The sequence below is a fragment of the Poecilia formosa genome, unplaced genomic scaffold, assembly GCF_000485575.1.
Source record: "Poecilia formosa unplaced genomic scaffold, Poecilia_formosa-5.1.2 Scaffold327, whole genome shotgun sequence".
NCBI classification, from domain to species: Eukaryota; Metazoa; Chordata; class Actinopteri; order Cyprinodontiformes; family Poeciliidae; genus Poecilia; species Poecilia formosa.
This window is the reverse complement of record NW_006800266.1, coordinates 192459-213326: the sequence shown is the minus strand read 5'-3', so window position 1 is coordinate 213326 and position 20868 is coordinate 192459. Positions and strand designations below refer to the sequence as shown.

At 37.2% G+C, this 20868-nt stretch overlaps 1 protein-coding gene across 1 annotated transcript in view; it reads left to right on the top strand.

The window, feature by feature from the left end:
- The window catches only part of lhfpl4a (LHFPL tetraspan subfamily member 4a), a 33831-nt gene extending 15678 nt beyond the window's left edge, over nucleotides 1-18153 (top strand). The window contains exons 2-4 of the mRNA XM_007573375.2: nucleotides 5076-5312; nucleotides 8757-8773; nucleotides 10078-18153. Coding sequence (XP_007573437.1) covers nucleotides 5076-5312; nucleotides 8757-8773; nucleotides 10078-10131 — 308 coding nt within the window. The 3' untranslated portion in view covers nucleotides 10132-18153. The remainder of the gene's footprint in view (nucleotides 1-5075; nucleotides 5313-8756; nucleotides 8774-10077) is intronic.
- Nucleotides 18154-20868: the final 2715 nt, after the last annotated feature.

Below are 20868 nucleotides of genomic sequence, written 5' to 3'. Positions count from 1 at the left end.
AGTCTACCAGGTGTGAAAACACCCTGAGACTTAAACCGTTGTAAAGCTAATCTTTTAATCTCAACTTTGTGCTCTTGACAAGAAACCAGGATACTAAGCTCTAATTGGGTCTTTTTCATCCAACTCTGAGTGATTACAAGACAAAATGGTATTTTAAACATTTTGAAAGTGCTGTCAGTGTTTTGACAGAGTCAAGACACTCATAAGCAAAGTCTAGCCATAGGTAGGGTTTATGGTGAGGGAGTGGGAGTACGTGAAGTAGGTAAGTCATTTCTGAAAATCATTTGTACAACGCTGCACATAAAGCAGAGGTTTTAAAAATAACCACATTTGAAAATCTTTTTGCAAACCTGTTTATCTCACCAAAAAAAAGCAGACATACAAAAGCAGCAGAAGATATTTACATTATGATATAATGTTTCTACCTCATCAAAAATATATCTGGGGTGTTGCTGTGATTCTTTCATGCATGTTTGAGAAATCCTTTAATCTCCATGGCAACCATTCAGCTGTACAAAACACATGGGTGGACCTAGCCCTGCCTTTGAGATGCAGCTCCTCCTCAGAGCTGCAGTTTCCAAGCTCCCACCTTATAGAGCAACCCTCCCCTGTGACTGCCCCACTCAGCTCCTTCAAACTAGCCAAAAACAATTAGCAAACACCTGATGAAACTATGCATCTGCTGAGCTCTTTATAGGAGATACTTCTCAGTGAAATGCTGGTAAAAATGTTGTTAAAAGGTTAATAGAGGAGCCATATTGTGATGACTTTCTGAAGATGGAGTGAAAGAGCAGGAGTTTTTAAAGACACAGAGGCCCAATTTCAAGGCATTAAATTACAAAGTCAAATTTCTTTTAAGTCAAACTTGATATGAAGCATTTTATAAAGCACCTGAAGGTAACATAGTTACTTGATCGTGCTATAAAATGGCACTATGTGCCTGGAAAACACATCATACTTCCCCTTTCAAATCAGTTTTTGCTGTAATATGTGTTCTGTGTTTAGATCTTTGTAAAACAACAATACTCAAATGCATTTTAGAATAAGTCTGTAATGTAATAAAATGAAAAATAAATAGATGTGTGAATACTTTCTGGTGGTGCTGTAGTTATGATTATCAGTGTGAACATTCTGAGTGTTGCCATTTTAACATTCTGTAATGTAACTGTAATTACTTTAGATTTGAATATTAGTGCAGACAGAGACCCTGGATATCTCCCCGCTCTCTCAGTGTTATTTGCACTCATGAACACATGTAATTTCAGCGTCTACAGCTTGGACTAATTGAACGCTATAAATAACTGCTGCCACAATGGGAAATAACCGGTAAATGAGTTGCCATCAGACTGAAACATTTAAACCACCAACCCCATTTTTGTGCGTGCATGCGTGTGTATGTGTGTGTGTGGTTTTCGAACACTAGAAACTTTGGATGAGCTTGACACCAGGAGGAGGCACATCCATCAAAAATCCATAAAACATGTTACCTGATGCTCATTACCGCGCTAATGATTTTATCTTCACCCATCATGGCTAATATCCCGCATAAAGGTCATAAAAAGGAGCTAATAACATGATGATTTCCCATGATAATGGCTTCCTTTGCTCTCCCCCTCTCTCATTACTTACTGTATTATCGTCATTTTATTTTCTCATTACAATCCTATTGTCAGAGCAGCAGGCGCAGTTTGAAATGGTGTACATCCCAGCCTAAAATAGGATTCCTTGTGTTTGCATGTTTACACAGAGAGGTGGTGACTAATCTCATATCCTCCTTCATCTGTTGCCATGAGTTCGCCGCCCACCATTTTCTCATAATGGCTTGCCAGTATGTTTTAAAAAAAATCAGGTTTAGTGGAGTGGGAATCACCAATATTAGATAGTAGAGGCGTATGATTAATCAACTTCGCTTTTATAGTCAGAATTCCCACCTATAGGATACACAGACAGGTTTGAAAATACGCTCGCAATAGAAAAAATATCTGAATTAATGTCCCCTCAGGAAACAGCACTTCAACCACCGGCTTTCTGCAGACATCAAGAAGTTTCTGACATAATTCTGGGTGAATACCTGCACTCTCTTCTGATCAAAAATAGTAGAGCTGGTTTAACTCGCTTGGTTTCATTTCATAGACTGCACTGCTAAGAGTAGTCCACAAATTTTAAGTTGAAATCTGGTCCGTATGAGAAGCTTTACCCATTCCAAGACTATCGTTACCTGCCTTTCTATTTCCCACATAATTGTGCAAATTGGAATTTCAAAAATAAATTTGCTTAACAGACACACGCCAATATCTGTATTTTATATAACTGCGAAGGGAATACTTTTTTTGCATCACACGAGTCAGATGATCAATAACCGGTTTCTACTCCTGATGGAAAAGATGAAAGCAACAGGCAGTGGTAGGAGGATGATGGCGCAGCATGTTTTTTAATGACTCATCGTATGAATAAGAGTAGTCACATGATTTTAATTGTGTTTCTTATTTAATGGAAACACTGCAATTGCGAAACTGCATTTTTTGGACTTTAACAATGTTTGTGTCCAGAATATGTGGGGTCTGCAGAGTTGTTGTCTCCCCTTTCCTTGACCCTGCCCTTGAATAGAGGAAAGATCAGCTCTGGTGATCCTCTCTGCAGATCTGACTGTTGGTTACAGTATTTTCCTGTCCTGTTTGAGGATGAACCAAACCACACCTTGATGGTCAAACAAAACATGTTTTGAATAATGGAAGACCAGCAGCTCCTGTGCTGATGGTCACAGCACAGGACCAGCAGCACTCAAACTGTACATCTTGAGTACAACACAGGTTGTACTCCCCGAATTGTCACAGGAAGTCCAGTCTCTGCTGGGCCTTCTTCTGAACACTGTCTATGTGTGAGGAGAAGACCATCTGAGATCCTGAGATAGGACAGTTCCTTAGGAACCTGAAGTGACCCACTGTGGACACAGTGTATTTGAGGATGATGAGGGCAGGTAGTGCTGTCTGGAGGACTACCATCATCTCTATCTGCTGATGTTGCTAAAAAATAAGATATTGGAACAAAGTTCTGTTCAACACATTGGGTCTTTGGGTGACCTTCCAGTGTATTTAAATTGTCTCGGAAACCAGAGCTCTGGGCTAGGACTGACATCATCACCAAGTTAAGCTAGTCCAGTTGCAGGTTGGACAGCATTGATCAATTTTGTTTTGGTGCTAGGCACAACTAATCAACAAAGCTATGAGACTGTCCTTCGAATTGCATATATTCCACCAATAAGGGACATTCTCACAAATTAAGGTTGTACAATGTGTGGGGTTAAAATAATAATAACATAACTACAAATAAATTAGCGTGGTCAAAACCAGCTCCTTGTTCTATGCTGTGCCTCATCCGGAGTGTCTGGACTCTCAGTTATTAAGAAACGATTTCTTCTTGGGGATTTGGACTCTGTTGAGGTTTGAAATTTTACCCAATTGCTAACATTTGCCTGTGGCATTATGCAACATGCCAGTTCAATGAAATTGCCTGTGCTGTAAATAACCATCCTCCACTGTGAAGAGAGAAGTGCTGATATGAACAAGATGGCTGTTATTGTTGATTCAATATTTGGAAGCGTTGCCGACATGGACTGGATGTTTTTGTTCACTTCCTCCACTGCAATTGCTAAAACTACAGGAAGAATACTATTCGAAACAGCTGAGCTCCACACATCAACCATTAAAGGGGAGGGAAGCATTAAACCACTGACTTGGCTAAATTTGAGTTACTTTTTGTGTGCATCACAAAAGGTACTGCCTGTGGGAAAACACTTGACTGCTCTGAAAGGAACATCTACTGTGCATGTCCCATCTCTCCATGTACCCACTGCTTTACTTACAGCCCTCATAAGGCACACAGCGATGACTGCTAGTTAAACAGTGTTGGTGAGGACAGAATAAGGCAAAATCAGCTCCCATGGTGACGCACACTTTGATGAATGAGCAGGTGCAAAGTATGGATTTCCCTCTCTGTTGTAGCGTTGAGAATGCATACATTCATTTCCCTGAAGGCCTAAACAGTGTGTGCTGTCAACACTTTGATTCTGCATGTGATCTATTTCTGTTTTTCACGCCGTAAGACTTCCTGCATCATTCCTTTTCTTTTTCCTGCTGACCTGTGTGCTGCCTCCTGCTAGCCAATGGTTATAATGGGTATATGTTCAGAAAAATTTGTTAATAGAGTCTTGCAAGCTAATGCTACAAAGGGCTTCATTTCCTGCAGTTGAGGTATTACAAGGACTGAAAAGAACTGCACATTTAATGCAACTATACATGAAGAAGACGCACTCTTGAATCAGTAGCTTCAATTCCATCAACAAATTGATTTTACAAAAATAAATTTGCTTATTGGAAGCATACCAATTCAGAAAAAAACTCATGGCTTTTGATTAAATAAAAATTGCGATAGGATGAGGTGGTTGTGCGGCCGTATCAAACTAAATGCATTTCACAAAACTGCAATGGAAGCATTTTTTTTTATCACTCGACTCAAATGATCAATGGCCAGATGTTACCACTGGCAAAAACACTGAAGAAGACAACAAATAGTAATAGTATGGTGTTTTTTCTTTGTTTTTGTTGAACAATGTCCTGCTGGCTCCACCAGAGCTCTCACAGCATCACACGGTTCATAAAAACGTTGTGTGTTATTCCAATGAGTTTATTTCATAGCACTTCTGTAAAACTGGTAACTACAATTTCCCCAAAACACATAGCTGCTCCTAAGAATAAGGGACTTGTCACTCCAAAGTCTGAATAAGACGCCGATGTTTCCTCTGATGGATGGTAGATGATGGACGCACTGACATGGTTGGATAATAAATATGTCTCATATGGTTTGTTTACATCCATCGTTGCCATCATTTTTAATGACTTATTGCGTGATCAAGCTTAACGTGTGATTTTAATTTGAGGTCTTATTTAATGGAAACACCACACTTGCGAAATTGTGTTTTTTCAACATTAGCAGAAAATAGACAAAAATGTGTGCACAATTGTAATTCTTGTTCCCACTTTGACATAGGGCATGTTCTCTCCCATTTCCCTGCTCAGGAGTGTGCCTGGTGCTGGGTTGCATGATCTTCCCTGACGGCTGGGATGCGGAAGTGATCCGGGATATGTGTGGGGAGCATTCAGGGAAATACTCTCTGGGTGACTGCTCAGTACGCTGGGCCTACATGCTGGCCATTATGGGCATCCTGGACGCCCTCATCCTCTCCTTCCTGGCCTTCGTCCTGGGAAACCGGCAGACAGACTTCTATCTGGATGATCTGCAGACAGACAACAAAGGTGAGTAAAGGTAGACTCAAACATAAGAATTCAGTTTTCCTCAACAGTCTTTGTATTTTATTAACAAGTTGAGTTCAGCACTTGCATAAATAAAACACTGTGTGTGGTTGTTTGCTGGCAGAAATGAGTGACAAAAGAAATCATAACAGTTGTGAAAGATTTCTGTGATCCAGGAAAGAGACAATGAAAAAGTGAAAGAAAGGAAAAACATGCTCTGTACAATGGCTGAACATAAATGTAGAGTAAACGTAGATCAACATGCTGACGTTAGTTGTATTTGCAGGTCATACAACCTTATTTCTTATGAGGAAGAAGAGAGACATTATATTTACTTGGAAACATTCAATGAAACCAGAGGTTGGTTTCATCAAAAGTGTTACTTTCAAAACTATATAGATGTACTTTGAAAATTGAGAAATTTATGAAAATGCAGAATTGGACATTTATATGATCGTCATTGAAAGAGTGTTTGAAAACTATTTTTTGGGTGCAACCAACTTTTTGAAAATGTGTGAAATAAGAATCATAGGGATTCTGGGGAAAGACAAACCTAACAGTGTCAACACATTGGTGATATGAAAGTATAATAATAAGATCTGCATTATTTCACATATATACATCAATGCAGTCAGTGTATAAAGGTCTTGTAAAATATTCTCCCTGCTTAACTAAATTGATTTCTGTCTTGATAAATCTAATGACACCAGGATCCCATTAAAACTTTTAAATCCTGTCCTTTAGGCTGGTTTTGAATTGCTTTGCTGGAATTTTACTTGGATTTCAGATAGAATCTAATCTTATTTAAAGTTATACAAATTACCTAATTCAATATACCCTTCTTGCATTTGACGATTTAAAGATAACTAACCTACAGTGTAATTTATACATTTAGTAACACCTTTCACAAGGTAAGGTGCTTTTAAATCTGCACTCCTAGTGTTTTAGGTTAAAAAAAAAGTAGCTGAAAAGGTAAAATTGTCCAACTTTTCTAATTTTTTGACCCTAAACTGAGCCCATTACCATTACCAGGAGTGAGATTTGCTTGGTTTAGAATGAATACACTTCAATCTGACCTCTGTATATCCAGCCAAATTGCTCTCAGTGCTGAATCTAAGAGTGAGGGAGAGTCCTCTGGGAGCTTTCTGACAGTTTGCATGATATTGCATCAGGGCAGGCCAATCACATTGTTCTATGTGCTCTAAGAAGAAAGGGGAAGAGGAGGAAAGAAGAGCGCTGGTGGAAGGGCACAGGCAGGAGATATTATTTTTGAACAATAAAAGTCTTCTTATATAAGGATTTTGTGTTTGATCTGACTCCAAAAACCCAAAGTGCATCATCACAAAACAAAGATCAGCGTTTAAAAAAAAAAAAAAGGGAGAGGGTGGATGGGGAGAAAAAAAATCCTTGACATGAGACATAGTAATTGGTGAGAGGAAAGCAAAACAGTAAAAAAGGAGGGAGAGGAAGAGTCAGAATCTAGTGACATAAGATGTCTCGGTTTTTCTGATGATCTATCTTCATGATGGTTTCCATGGTAACTGAGATATTCCGGAGCGTGGGCGTGTCTTTCTGTTCTTATCTGATTAACCTCACTGACGGTTTCTATGAGTTTACACATAAAACGCCCACCAATCCCAGCACTATATCAACTGCATATGGTTTGTTCACAAATTTCTTTCCTGAAACACAAAAATTTCCTCTATGTACAATCAATAAATAACTGAAGCTTAGCCAAGAAGTCATTTTTTTATTTTAGCAGAAATAAATCCTTAGACTTTCACTGTCCACTAGTCCAAGATTCAGATTGCTTATAAATGCCTTTCAGGCATGGACGGTTCTAGACGGGGGCCACCAGGGTGCCAGTGCCCCTGTACTAAAAAGATAATACTATAATGATGATATGACCTGGCACAGAAACCGTAACATATTTGTCCAATTTAATTTCTTACCTTCACAGTTTTACTTTAATAATGAATTAAAAATGTATATGTTGGACCTCCAGCTGTACTGAGAGATTGAGACAGTTTTCATTAGAAGTCTCTTCGGAGTCGCAAGTGGTTCTTTGGTTCAATTAATATATTAAGCAATCAAATATTTCCCTTCTTTTTTGTTTAATTTAATTCCTCAGGTAAATTTGGTCAGAACGGCAATAGCTTTCAAATATAAAAGATTAAACACATGACACTTGTGCCATTCTAGAAACTGTGTTTGGTTAGCATAAAACACAGTTTGTGCTAAATTAAACACACAATGTAATGAGACCTAAAACACAGTTATGCTAACCAAGTTTTAGATTAAATTTAGTGCTTCTGAATTATTTCATACTATGGGATTGGGTTCTGGATATGAGCTAGCATAGTAAATTAGATTTTCAAAACACAATTGACTAAAAATCTAGAATAAAAGCTTCTTTGACTTATGATAAATGTTTTTTGAGAGTAATTTTGCATTTAAATGAGAATACAAAAAATGAAATGGAAAACATAATATAAACAACTAAATTTGAATATAGAATCATTAACCTTGACTCAGAAAAGGAAACAGCTTTTTGTTGCAATAAATCTTATACTGAATTTAATTTCCTTACATATGGCCTCTTATTTTTCCAACTCTTGTCCCAATCCAATAAACAATACCAAAACAAGAGTCAATAGCAGAACAGGCAGTTTGATTATAACTGCAAAATAAATGAAGCACACAAATATAGTTTAACACACAATGTGAAGAGACAAAAAAATAGCTTGCTACCATTTTCTTGATGAAACTGTGAATGTTGAATGTAGCTGGTGCTAGCCCATGCTAACAACTTAGCTTTGATGAGGCTAATGTTATTTCTGCTAAAAAAGAAAAAAAAATACATCTCTACTTACAGTCAAAGTCAGCAGTTAAATTGACATTATTAGAATTTAATCAGACCTTCAGTTCAGGGACGTCTGTTCAGCTTGTTATGGCCTCCAAAATCGTCTCTGAGGACTGATGATGACCCTTTACATCTCTTTTCTTACCCAAAAAATACATCCGGCCCAATGTTTGTTTACAACTACCCAATATTTGGGTTGAATTAATAATTTAGCAATTCTTGTTTTTCATTTCCTATTGAAATGTAAAATATAATTCAATCTATGATAAAGGCAGCTCTTGAAATATCTGAAACAGACTTCAAACTGAATTGAAATATTTACAGATTAAAAAGTGGATAACTTTACCTTCACAATTTAATTTAATTGTAGGTAATTCACAAAATATTTCCATGTGAAAGCATATGTACACACGGGTCAAATATAGTCTCAAATTAAAGCAGTCTTTCCCCCCAGTCAGAGGATGACCTAAATGCTTTACACATACTTATGTAAGTAAATTCTTTTTGTTTTTTGCAAAACTGTGCAATTCTTCTCATTGTGTGTTGCAGTATGTAAGTTAATTTTTCCTTCTCTCTCTTTGCAGATTTTGCTGTTTCGAGGGTAAGTTGATCTGCAATACACATTTGATGTGAGAAGATTGAAGAATATGCTTGAAATAAAACAAGTCTGTGGGTATATGGAATAACTTTGTATGTTGACAGTACATAGAGGGTTTTTTGTTTTCGGTCCTGCTTCCCTCTGCGACGGCCCAAAATAACTCAAGCACAACAATAGATAAAATAAGAATCTGCTTCTCCATCTCTCACTTGATCACACTATTACTTCTGGACCTCAGTTCCCACTCAGGTCCATCCAGCCTGAGAACCTCTTTCCACAGGTTCAGAGTGATCTGAAAAAGAAGGAAAGTGTGCTGGAAGTTTCTTGTGGCTAAGTGAAAGTCTTTATAATTGCTCAGAGACAAGCACCTTTCATGCCTAGAGTTTTTCCTATGCTACCACCTGGTGTCTGTCTGTTGCGTAAGGAGTGTTGGGTTACTGCTGGTGTCCACCAGTTCATGGTTTCTCCAGGATGTCACATTGGTAACAGAAGCTCAAAACTTGGCCTATTTGGATTCCATATCCCAACCTCACACAATACCTTTGTAGTGAGGTTAAAGTGGCTTGAAGTTGGTAACACTAAACAGAAATCCTGGGTGAACTATGGATGAGGTATTTTGGTGTAGGGTGTGTCCAAATAAATAAATATAAATTACTAAATACATCTTGTATTACTTGTAATTTCCAATGATATTGTAAGTGTTATTACATATACAAATGGTGTTAGTTGTTGTGGTTTCTCAACAAATTTCTTAAAATTGTTGAGAAACCAACTCATTTCTCAAATGTGTTGGTTTCTCAACAAATTTGAGAAACCAATTCAAATTTTAGTTTGAACTGAAAATTTTTTAGTTAGTTTTTTTTAGCTTAGTTTTAGTTTTTTTTTTCTCTTTCCGCAGGTTTAGAGGGATACTTTAAGGATATATGCTTCACTTTATGCTTCTTTCTCTCCTCTACTCCTGTCTCCTTTCCTTTTAAACCTTTTCCATACCTTTCTCCCTTTCCTTTCTCCATTCTTCTTCATCTATGTGCCCATAACAAGTCTGTGAAAGTAAATCTGCTGGGCCACACCTTGACACTCACACATTAATTCTGAGGCCCACACTGTCAGACAGGTCATGTTAAAAAAAAGAAAAACGATAGCATATGTCCAAATTCAGGGGCTGCATCCTTCAGAGGCCTTGCTATCCTGCAGACATAATTTTAATACAGAATGACTGTTAAATCTACTTGATAAATTGTCATCTAATATGTTGTATTTTCAAAAGCAGATTAGTGATATGTCTTCTGTCTTATCTTTTCTCACAGATTGAGGTACGAGACAGAAGAGAGCCTCGGTATGGAGTGCAACGTCTTCACTGAGGGCAACAACGGCACTGAACAACTTCTGTTTATCTTTCTCTTCTCTATCTCTCCGCCTTCTGTTCTTCTTTCCTATCCAATGATCAGGATATCACCCAATTTCAATGCAGACACCGCGTGTAGATAAAAAAAAAATTCAACTACAACAAACACGAGGATAAACTATATTTTGAAAAAAAAAATACAAGGTTGTACAGTGCATTTAACACTCAACTTTCTCAACAAATACCTTTATGATGAAAAATATTTACTGTATTTAAAGTCTTGAGTTTTTTTGTGTGAGAACTCCGATCCCTAAGATGAAGAACCATAATGTCCGTTTTACAGTTCTTTATTTAAAGTGTCGCTATTTACTGACTTTGAGTTTGTGTGGTGTGTACATTCAAAGCATCAAACAACAGATAAGTGGTACTCCTCGCACAGTTACAGAGTCAAGACTCGCAATATACCAGAAGGTTCCATTACTACACATGTAAAAAAAAAAAAAACTACAGGGACTCATATGGCTCTTCATCTGAGGACTTTTAAATGTGAAGAATTTAAAGGAGTACCCCATTGCAGCTTTACAGAATTTAACATCTCTGGGAGATTCTCTACTGTACATACTAAACAATGTAAATTACATAACTGCTGACGCGAACAGCCGACGACAAAACCTCATCTGACTCCGATGCATTCGAGTATAGTATTTCTACCCTCCGTTTCAGTGTTCCTCGTGCTGGAAGGGCATCTGAGTATACGTTCGGATTTGCTGTGCTCCTGCAATTCCCCACTACTGATTTAGTGGGATCACACAGATGGGAATAACACAGATATCATAGCTGGAAGATCCACAGAGAAGCAGAGCACCGTGACTTGGAATAATTGTGTTTGATCACCTTTTCTTTTTTTTCTTTTTTTTTGAGGGGGAAAGAAAGAGACACTTCTCCTGCGTCAACATGGCCTCAAAAGAAGCTGCTTATTGTAGATTTCCACCCTCTAGTATGTTGTAGATTTTACCGTTGACTTTAGCTGCAGCTGTCATGTAGAAAAACATTTTATTTGTGTTTCACTTGTTTGTGCCATCTCACAGCCCCCTCTCTTCAGTGTGCAGTTTACTCCAGTTTACGGTTCCAGCATACAGTGATCAGTTTACGCTACAGATGTCTTAAGACTGTGTGCATTTGACTGCTAGTGCTGGCCCCTAGTGCTGCGTGAAGGTGATGTCACATATGCCTCTTTAAAACAGAAAATTCCAGGTGGGACAACCATCTGCTATAAAACAAGTTTAAAATTTAAGTAATAAAAAAAGCTAGTGCGACAAAAAGACAAGGGTAGACACTTCCTGAAATACAAGCATTTTTAACACTTCAGTGTAGTTCTTCATTAATAAGGAAAAAAGGTGAATGAGTGAATGTGCTAAACTTGATTTTAAATTTTAATGCAATTGCTAAAGCGATAGCTTGGATTTTTTTTAAAGTGAAGTGCTGTGAAGTAATCAGTTGTATACTTAAAGTAAGAAAATTAGAGTTTATTTGAATATCTCTTTATTGTAGAAATGCTTCTAGGCCATAGATTCCTTTAATCTAATTAATTTCCCCCTTAAATTGTTCCATATTTGGAAAGAAAAGGCATTTTATGGCTGAGCATCAGAGCTCTATATGTGGGTTACGCCATGAAAAACTAGCCAAATCCGTCATGCTAAGGGCATAAAGATTATTTTGCTACTGCTTGCAGTTCAGCGTCCATGAAAAACTTAAGTCTGAACAATAGGACATACAGTGTATTTGTAGCTTACCAATTTAAAACAAAGACCTCAACAACAACAATAGTCTTGTAAGTCCTTATTAAGCTGGATGCCAGCTTGGTCAGACACTGCTGAGGGATTGCATCTGATTCCTCAACTAGCCATTGTTACCAGTCAGCCAGTGTGGTTGTATTGGTCACCCTGGCATTAACGGGACGCCCTGGCTGATCCTACAGGTGCTTGCACTGCTGGCAGACCATTACGTCCTCTCCACTCCCAGATTCTAGAGGTATTTTCTGATAAAGCCGCCTCTGGAGTAGCCTGGTAAAAACCAGCAAAACCAGCCCCTTGTTCTACCCTTCAGCTCCCTCAGAGGGTCTGGACTCTCATCTGTTGAGAAACGATTGTTTCCTGGAAGCTATGGACTCTGTTGAAGTTTTAATTTTACCCAACTGCTAATGTTTGGCTGTGACATGTGTAATGTGCCAGTTCTACGCTATGAAGCTTACCGGAAATTACTTTCTCTGTAACCAACCGTTCTCCACTGTGAAGAGAGAAATGCCGTACTGTTAATGCTAATTCAATATTTGGGTTAGGATTAGTTAGTTAGTTGCTAAAGCTACAGCCAGACTACAATTCTAAAACAGCACAGAAAATCAATGTTATCATTCACAACTTCTTCGCTGTTTGGCCTGGCAGAAAATCTACTGGAGCTGTAAGCGAGATCTGAATTTAGCAGAATAGCGCAAGAAAGGAATGACTGGGATAACTCTGGAGGAAAGCATTGACATTTTGGAAGACAGAATTTGATCCCTGAGATTGGAGATTTTCACTGGTTTTTAAATAGCATTTTGATATCTCTCTTCTCTGAGATTACCTTTAACGATGACAAGCCTTGGTTTTCCAGTGAGGGTCATGCTGCCCTACACCATAACACTGCCTCCATCAGAAACAGATTGGCTTTGGTAGCATAGAGAACATTATCATGAGTGTGACGCAGGTACTCAACTCTACAACAGTTTAGGGGAAAAACACATACTTAGCAATATAAGATTCAACGCCAAGAAGCATTATTAAAAAAAACAAAACAATGATCAAACATAAATCTTCTTAGTAGCTAACATGTTTAGTCCATTACCTGTTGTAGACATTACGTTCTATCGCAAATAGTTCTTAGAGAAATGAAGAACTTATCTGAGCCACTGAAGGCTTGCAGCTAGCCTGGCAGATTAACCTAAGATAACTTTAACCATTAAAAACAACAAAACAAATTAGTGGGATGCAAAGCTGCAATAGAGGACATTAAATGATACAGTTTCACAAGGTACCATTCTCATTTTTTTTCACCTAAGCAATGTGTTTCTGCACTAACGTTACATTGGTTGAGGTCATTGGATGAGACAATCGGACTTGTCAACTCTTTTAACAGGGTCATTTCAGCAACTTTATCAAAAAATGTGGTTCTTGACTTACAGGTTTAAAAGTGATTTGGAAATGATCCCATTGAGATGGATACTTTGCCAAAGTAACTTTAGCACAGCCAGAGATGTTGTTTGGCTACGAAACAAGAAATAAACATTACTGACTTCTGAATATGTACCAGTTAATATCTTCTAATGTAGCACCATATCACATGGTATTAAGATTTTCAGGTTGAGGTTTTTTATTTATTTTATTTCTAAAATTAGCTAGAGTGGGTGAAGACCTTTCTCAACAGCTGTTGGCTTTCCACTGCTAACTGCTGTTATATGACATCTAAGGTAACAAACTGATAACTTACAGAAGCTCACAGATTCAAGCTATCGCCTCATGGGGGAAAAAATACATTTTAACACAACATTTAGGCAAATGCTGATAAATTAGCTCATTTTAAACATTTTGCATCAAGTCCTGTTGTTCTCCCATAATCTTTATTTATGAACATTAGTGAAACACAAGATGGTATTAAAGTGACAAAGTAAAAATTCCACTCCCTCATTTTTAAACTTTTTACTTAATGATCATTTTTCAACACTCCCATTTTTTCCAAGTTATTTAGATTCAGAAAACCTGCTAGAAATGATTCATTTTCAGCTCATCAGGGCAAGTGTTTGTGAGAACAACACATTAAATGCTATAGCATATATTTAGGTATACCTATGCTTCCATTAATAAACATGTCACCCACAATAGCAGTGTGAACTTCAAACTGTGGAGGCTATGATGCCAGAACAGAGCTGAAGAGGCAAATCCAAATAAACTGTTTTAACTTTCCTAAAAGAGTGTTAGCTACTCACATGACATTGGAAATGAAGTAGGAAATGTTCAAAATGGTTTTGAACACAAAATCATCTTAGAGTGTGTCAAACCGGCTGCAGATTTTACGTAGTGCATGGTTATGACATTTCTACCTTAAGAGAAATTTCCAGATTTTTATCTTTAGTTTTGCATTTGGCTGTGAACTTAAAGCTTTAAAAAAATCTTTGATGTGAATGTGTGCTTACCTTCCTGTTAGTAACAGTCATGAGCTGGAATGAGACCCTCATGGTATTTGAACCTTGAAGAAAAAAAAAAGCCATGCATTACACATAATTGAAAAATAATGTAGCTTTTATTTACCGCAGAAACAATTTATTCTACCATTCTTTAAAAAAAAAACAAAAACTAATTGATTATTAAAGTTAGAATAATTATCCATTACTTTTATTCATTATTTTGAATGTGATTATTCAATAACATATTATTCATTTTGACGTTCTGCTCTTTATAGAAGAATATAAATGCAAAAAGCTGATATTACCTGGTTATTTAGTAAGGATATCAAACTGGATAGAGACATAAAAGATATTCAAATCATAGCTCACTAACTGAAGTTTAAAACAGATTAATAGGACTGACTGGAGAAACTCCGTTAGGTTCAAGCTGTACGTACTGGCAACATTTCTAAACAACCAGGTCTGTCTTTTCTGTTGTTACAAAGACAAAGTGTACTGGGCTTTCTTTGGCTCAGGAGTGTGCAGTAACAGGTGGGGAAGGGGGAGTGTTGTGCAATTCTATTCTCCATACAGCCAGACTAAACTTACATCAGTCTGGTAGTTTCTCAGCCTTAAACTTTTAACACCAGTGTAATGAAACATGTTAGTAGTTTGTGAAACTGGTTAATCCCAAATCCCAGGTTGGTTCTCTTGCTGAATCAGCAATTGATGTGGTTTCAAATGTTGAACTTTTCTGAAATCTAGAATATATGTTGAACTTAAGGAATACAAGCAAATGGCGTTTTGTTTTGTTTTTTGTTTGTTTGTTTGTTTTTTTACTTTCATGTTTTTCAGAAAGTCCATTTGATGGGAATATTGATTCTTTAGAACCTTTGAGCTCATTGGTCTGGAATTTGCTAAAAAAAAAAAAAAAATCCCCAAAGACCTGCAGACCACACACTGTCCTCTGGGATAACTGCCAGATATTTCCTGCGTTATCCATGTAGCTGTGACATTAAACTAGTTGTTACCCTCACTAATAGATGTGAACATAAACATGATTCCACATCCTGGTCCAGAGAATTGATGGGTTCCGAATGATCAGTTTACACAAGAACAAAGGAGGTATGGTAGTTTGTTAGTGTTCATCAAATTAATTTGTTGTAATTTGAACATTTTACATTACTAACTGCCACTAAGAGCATTGTTTTCTTTTGTCAAAGATCAATTACTGTACCTGCTGGCCAAATGATGGGTTCTTTATGCTTTAGCTGCTTCACATTTCTCTGCTGTTTGCTGTGGTTCTGGTGACTAGCAGGATTCTGCCATGACAAACTGTGGTTGCACAATATGACAAAGCAGTCTGCTGTAATCCAGGGCACCATGGGGGATTTTTATCCCTCTCAGAGGAACCCTTCAGGCTGACACACTGTAACTGAAACTCCCAAAGCTTGGCTTAAGTCATGACAGGAATAAAATTAGCTGTATGCATGGATAATTGTTTTATATGAGAAACTGACTTGCTGTGCCCAAGTAAAGAAAAGGTACAATCACACCATAAACCCTCCTAAGTAGATAAATGAATTTCACCGAGCTGTCAAATATTGACCTGATGGTTTACACATTGGGCCAAATCACAAACAGAGAACAGCCTCCATAAACTATCCTTTTACTGTTATAACTAACTTTAATCAATGTCATGAGTTGTTAAGAAAGCATTCTTTATTGTTTTTTTCAGTAAGGTTTTGAAGGGTGTGTATGAGCAGTCAATGTCTCACTGGCAGTAGATAGTGGTTTGAGAAAATCACGATTGGAGAATATTTGCAGACTTCCCAAAAACTGCAACATCAGTGAAAATGTTTAGAATAAACCACTCAACATTTCAGAGTTATTAGCTTAGTGCCACTCAGTTAAGTATTGGAATAGCAGTCATCTTATTTAGCCAAAAGCAAAAGCAAAAAAAAAACAACAAAAAAAAAACACCTTTTTCTTTTCAAAGATGGTGTAATCTAGAGGTGTGAAGGTGTTTAATAAACTACTCCAAAATGTTTGGAGTGGGCTTAGTGTCATTCAGCTAAGTAAATAGGAAATTACTTTGCGGTTGGCTTGGCTAGCCCAAAAAAAAAAAGTTCCAATTTTCTTTTCAAAGGTGGCCCTAATCCTCTTCTGTACTTAGAGGTGTGAAGGTGCTTAATAAACCAAAAACAGGGAGTTAGTTACTTGCATAAACTTGCATTCATTTCCTACTCAACATCCTGTCATGAGACTGACCACTCTGACCACTGTCTACTCCAGTTAAGACGTCTGAAAACTGTAGTTCATACATTCACTGTGGGGAAAGTCCAAAACTCAGATTTTTCTCTCATGAAGAATTTCAACCAACCTTTAAAAGTTGACTAATTTATAAATGAAAGACAAGATGCCTACCGACTGAACCAACTGGTTATCGTTTCACTTGGTTCATTTGCAGTGGATTCCAGTGCATTCCTTTACTATACATAGATTAAGCAGATAGCTAGATGTACAGTGTCTTTTTAGAATGGTAGCTAGCTAATTCTCAGGAAGCTGTGTACTAAGTACTGTATTAAAGGCTCATTATGGAAATTACAAACAAAACAAGTCAAAAATAAGAGTGACTTGATGAGGTCATCATTTAAATGATGAGCTGCTTCGCTCTGGCTCTTTTGATGAAGTGTAGACTAGATTAGCACTGATGATGTTTTTCTTTCTGGGCCTTTAAGACAATATGATAACAGCCCTTATGCTGAATCTAATGATGCTGTCTATGGAGGCTCTGCACAGACCCCTGGCCTGTCTATCCACTGTCGTAGTGTAAAAGTGCTGGGCCCTCATTCAAGAGACATTTATTTCTGTTTTACCTTGAATTATCTGTGCAAACATAAAAAAAAAAACAGATAAACATTTGCAGTGAATCTCAACAATTTGGTAAAGAAGAATACTCATATTTGCTTTTGATGTTTGTTTAGTTATCTGAGCAGAATTTGTTTACTGTTCCATACAAAGAGCTGCGTTAAGCAGTCAGTCATGTTTCTCACACATTGTAGCGTGCATCTGTCATTTGTTTTGGGAGGGGTTTTTTTCACAGGCCCAGGACATAATTTCATAACACATTAACGGTTAGAATATAAAGAAAACATAGCCCTGAGGCCTAAGTGGTCATGTGAGGCTTACAAGAATCAGTACCTGTACGATCGTCATTCTGGTCTTTTTTCTGGGTACTTTGGTTCCTGAGGACTTGACAATGAACCTATGGAAAAAAAAAAGAACCTTAAAAAGGAACTGAAAATACCTTAACCCTGATGAGCACATATTTGTACCACTCCAGGTGCCTCTAAGAACTCTTGAATTAATTCTGATGTGGTGCAGAACCAGCAAAACAAGTAGTGACACGGTAGTTTTTTTTCTACTACTGACTACTCACTCAGACTGAGCTCTGAAACTAGATGGGTCATTTGTAGATTTGAGGTCAATTCAGTTTCAAACCATGAAATTAAGACGAAGTTGAATTAATTACCTTACTTTGTGGAGACATTTTGATTTATAAAACATAGGAGTAAGAAACATATATTTTTATTTTCAATTTTCAATTGGACTCCAAAGCTGAATTCGCCTCAGTCTAGAACTGTGGGATCATTTAACGATGTGAAAAAGATTGAAAGGGTGTTAAGAGTCAGTGAGAAGTCATTTCTGATTTCTAGCTACAAACGAAATGTTTGTGGATTATGTAAATGTTATGGACATGTCAATGATTTATCATCTTTTTATCATGCAATATCATATATAAAGATGTATTGTGTGGGGCGGGACAGATTGGGAACAAAAGAAAAAAAAAGAATAATGTTCAGTGACTTATGTTATTCTAGTTGACTTTCTGTTAACTCCTGAAATGCAGATGTTGCCAAAATACCATAAACGATCATGTGTTACCATGAGAGGAAAAAAAAGAAAAAAGAATCAGTTTTGCTTTTGTACAACAAAATAATGATATACAGATATTTGTCATGTGTTTCTGATGAGATCTTTGTTTTTATGTGTTTATCACAGACTCTTCTGTTCTGTTACGGTTTTACTTTCAAAATATTTAGGTATGAAATATGACGGTTCCTTGGTCTTATGAGGCCTAAAAACCCTTGATTCAGTTTGGACTCACTAACGGGCCGCTGCTTTTTGAGTTCTCAATGCCCAAAAAGTTTGAAAACTAAAAAAGGAATGAGAAGTCTGTTTCTCAAGTTGCTTGATCGTGTACGAGTGCAGAGCCTCAAACGGGCCTGTCGCTCGCCACAGTTCAGGGTGACATACTGATTTTGATTTGAAACTTATGTCTAATTCCTATTTGTGAATAGTATTCAACCTCATAGTGATGAAAAATTCTGTTCTTAAAACACATTTTGAAAAAGGTAAATAAAGATATTTTACATTCAAAATCAGTTGTGAAGGATTTATTGAAGGTTAAAAGCTAATAACTTTGATAGGAAGTGGCAGCAGGGCACAGGAGAGAAACTCGGACATCCTGTTACTCGGCCACACCCTTCGCCTTAGTTTGGGGAATCCAAAGGCGTTCGATCATCAGAACTTACACAGAGTTTCCCATCTTTCCTGGGGTCTTCTACTGAAGAAGGTAAACCAAGCCACCTGAACTGTATCCTTTTTATGTAGAAGAGCAGAAAGTTAACTCCAAACTGGACGATGGAGATTCACAAGCAAACTCCAAGTCTGAACCAAATGATGGTTTTGGATCTACATGTCTGGACAGAAACATCCAGGCTGATGCTGCTTTAGGTTGAAGATAACATTCCTTTGACATGAATGTAAATAGCTGCATTTCTATTGACTATAAAATTTCACAGATCGCAAATACAAAAAATAATTTAGTTAAAATACATTAGTTAAATGGAAACTAATTTAAAAAACATGTTTTTCAATAACTCTGTGTAAAAATGGGGTTTTTCAACCTTTTTCAACCTTACCGAAATTGGTGTATTTTGCAAAACACTTTCTCTGCATCATAAGTCAATTTAAATACATTAGCTGTGTTTTTGTTCTTCAAATTGAAATTCTGAACATAAATTTGCTTAACGGATGCAGGCCAATAAAAAAAAAAGTCACGTTTTTTGCTAGAAAGTTGTGCGAGGATGACTGTTTTGATCATATTAACAAACCTTTCCTGTTTGATTTTCTGTGCATTTCTTACTTGAAGGAAACGGCACAATTGCAAAGGATTTTCTCAACATTGGCACAATATTGAAAAAAGTTGTGCGTACATTTGTAATAGAAACGTAGTTACTGACCCCAAGTACACAAATAAGCAAGCAGCCCTTTGGCTCCAGACCAAGATGATCGCTCCGGTTCTTTCAGCTGGAACATCTGTTTATAAGTGCCAGATGTGAGCAGCTCTACTGTTGAGCTAAACATTTGTTCAGTGATTCACAGAAAAGCTAAATATTAAAATATTTTCACTTTCTACAGTAAATATTTAAATTTATAAAGGAAAATGCAAATGCTAACAAATTTGATCGAGTTCCCTAATGTTTTTTTTTTTTACTTGGATTAGACCAGCTGCGTTTCCATTACAAATGTGCACAGAACTTTGTCAATATCCCACTAATGTAAAAACAAGAAACTATTTTACAATTACAGTGTTTCCATTAATTAAGAAAGGCAATTAAAATCACCCATGAATAAACAAGTCGCTCCTTCATCCTCCAACTACTTCCTGTCATCTTCTTCATGGTTTGTGACAGTAGTAACATCAAATTGATCATGCGACTATCTGATGCGAAACAATTGTTTCTGTTGCAGTTTTGCAAAACAAATCAATTTTGATTTGCCCCCCCGCACTCCAAAAACAACACCTCATCCTGACTCCAAAGCTTTTTATAGAAAAATAAGTGTTTGTTGGAATTGACATTTCCATTAAGCAAATTTGTTTTCAAAATGTCAAATTGCAGAAGTATACTGTCAATGAAAATGCAGCCAATGTGCAGAATTCCCAGAAATAAAAACAATTAATAGGATTTTGAGTGTTACTTTTTAAGAAAATTGATGAGCATCTTGCAAAAATATTACATTATTTATTTATAATTTTTTTGTTGGAATTCCCAACTCTATTTGTTTTGCTAGTTATTGTCATCAGACGTTCTTAATCCCAGGCATCACAGTGACCCAAGGCCCGGATCCATCACCGTGCATTAAACCAGGCCTGACATAATATTATTTATGTAAGACTTGTCACGTCTTTTGTCGTGTTGGTGTTGAGTCACACGGCCAAAAATATCACACAGACTCGACTGTACACAGACGGTGGAGCGACCCGCGACTGGAGACTCCACAGGCTGTCGCAGTAAGTACCTGTAATTCATCAGTGGCTTCCTGTTCTGTGAGGTCCGCATGGAGCAGCTCAGCACTGGGCATCCAGCTGAGCTTCTCACCCATTTAGGGTTTGTATCTATTTTTGAAGTACAAAAAGTGTCACACACCATTGATTCAGTGGAGTACAGTGGGTACAAAAAGTCTACACAACCTTGTTAAAGGGGCGGT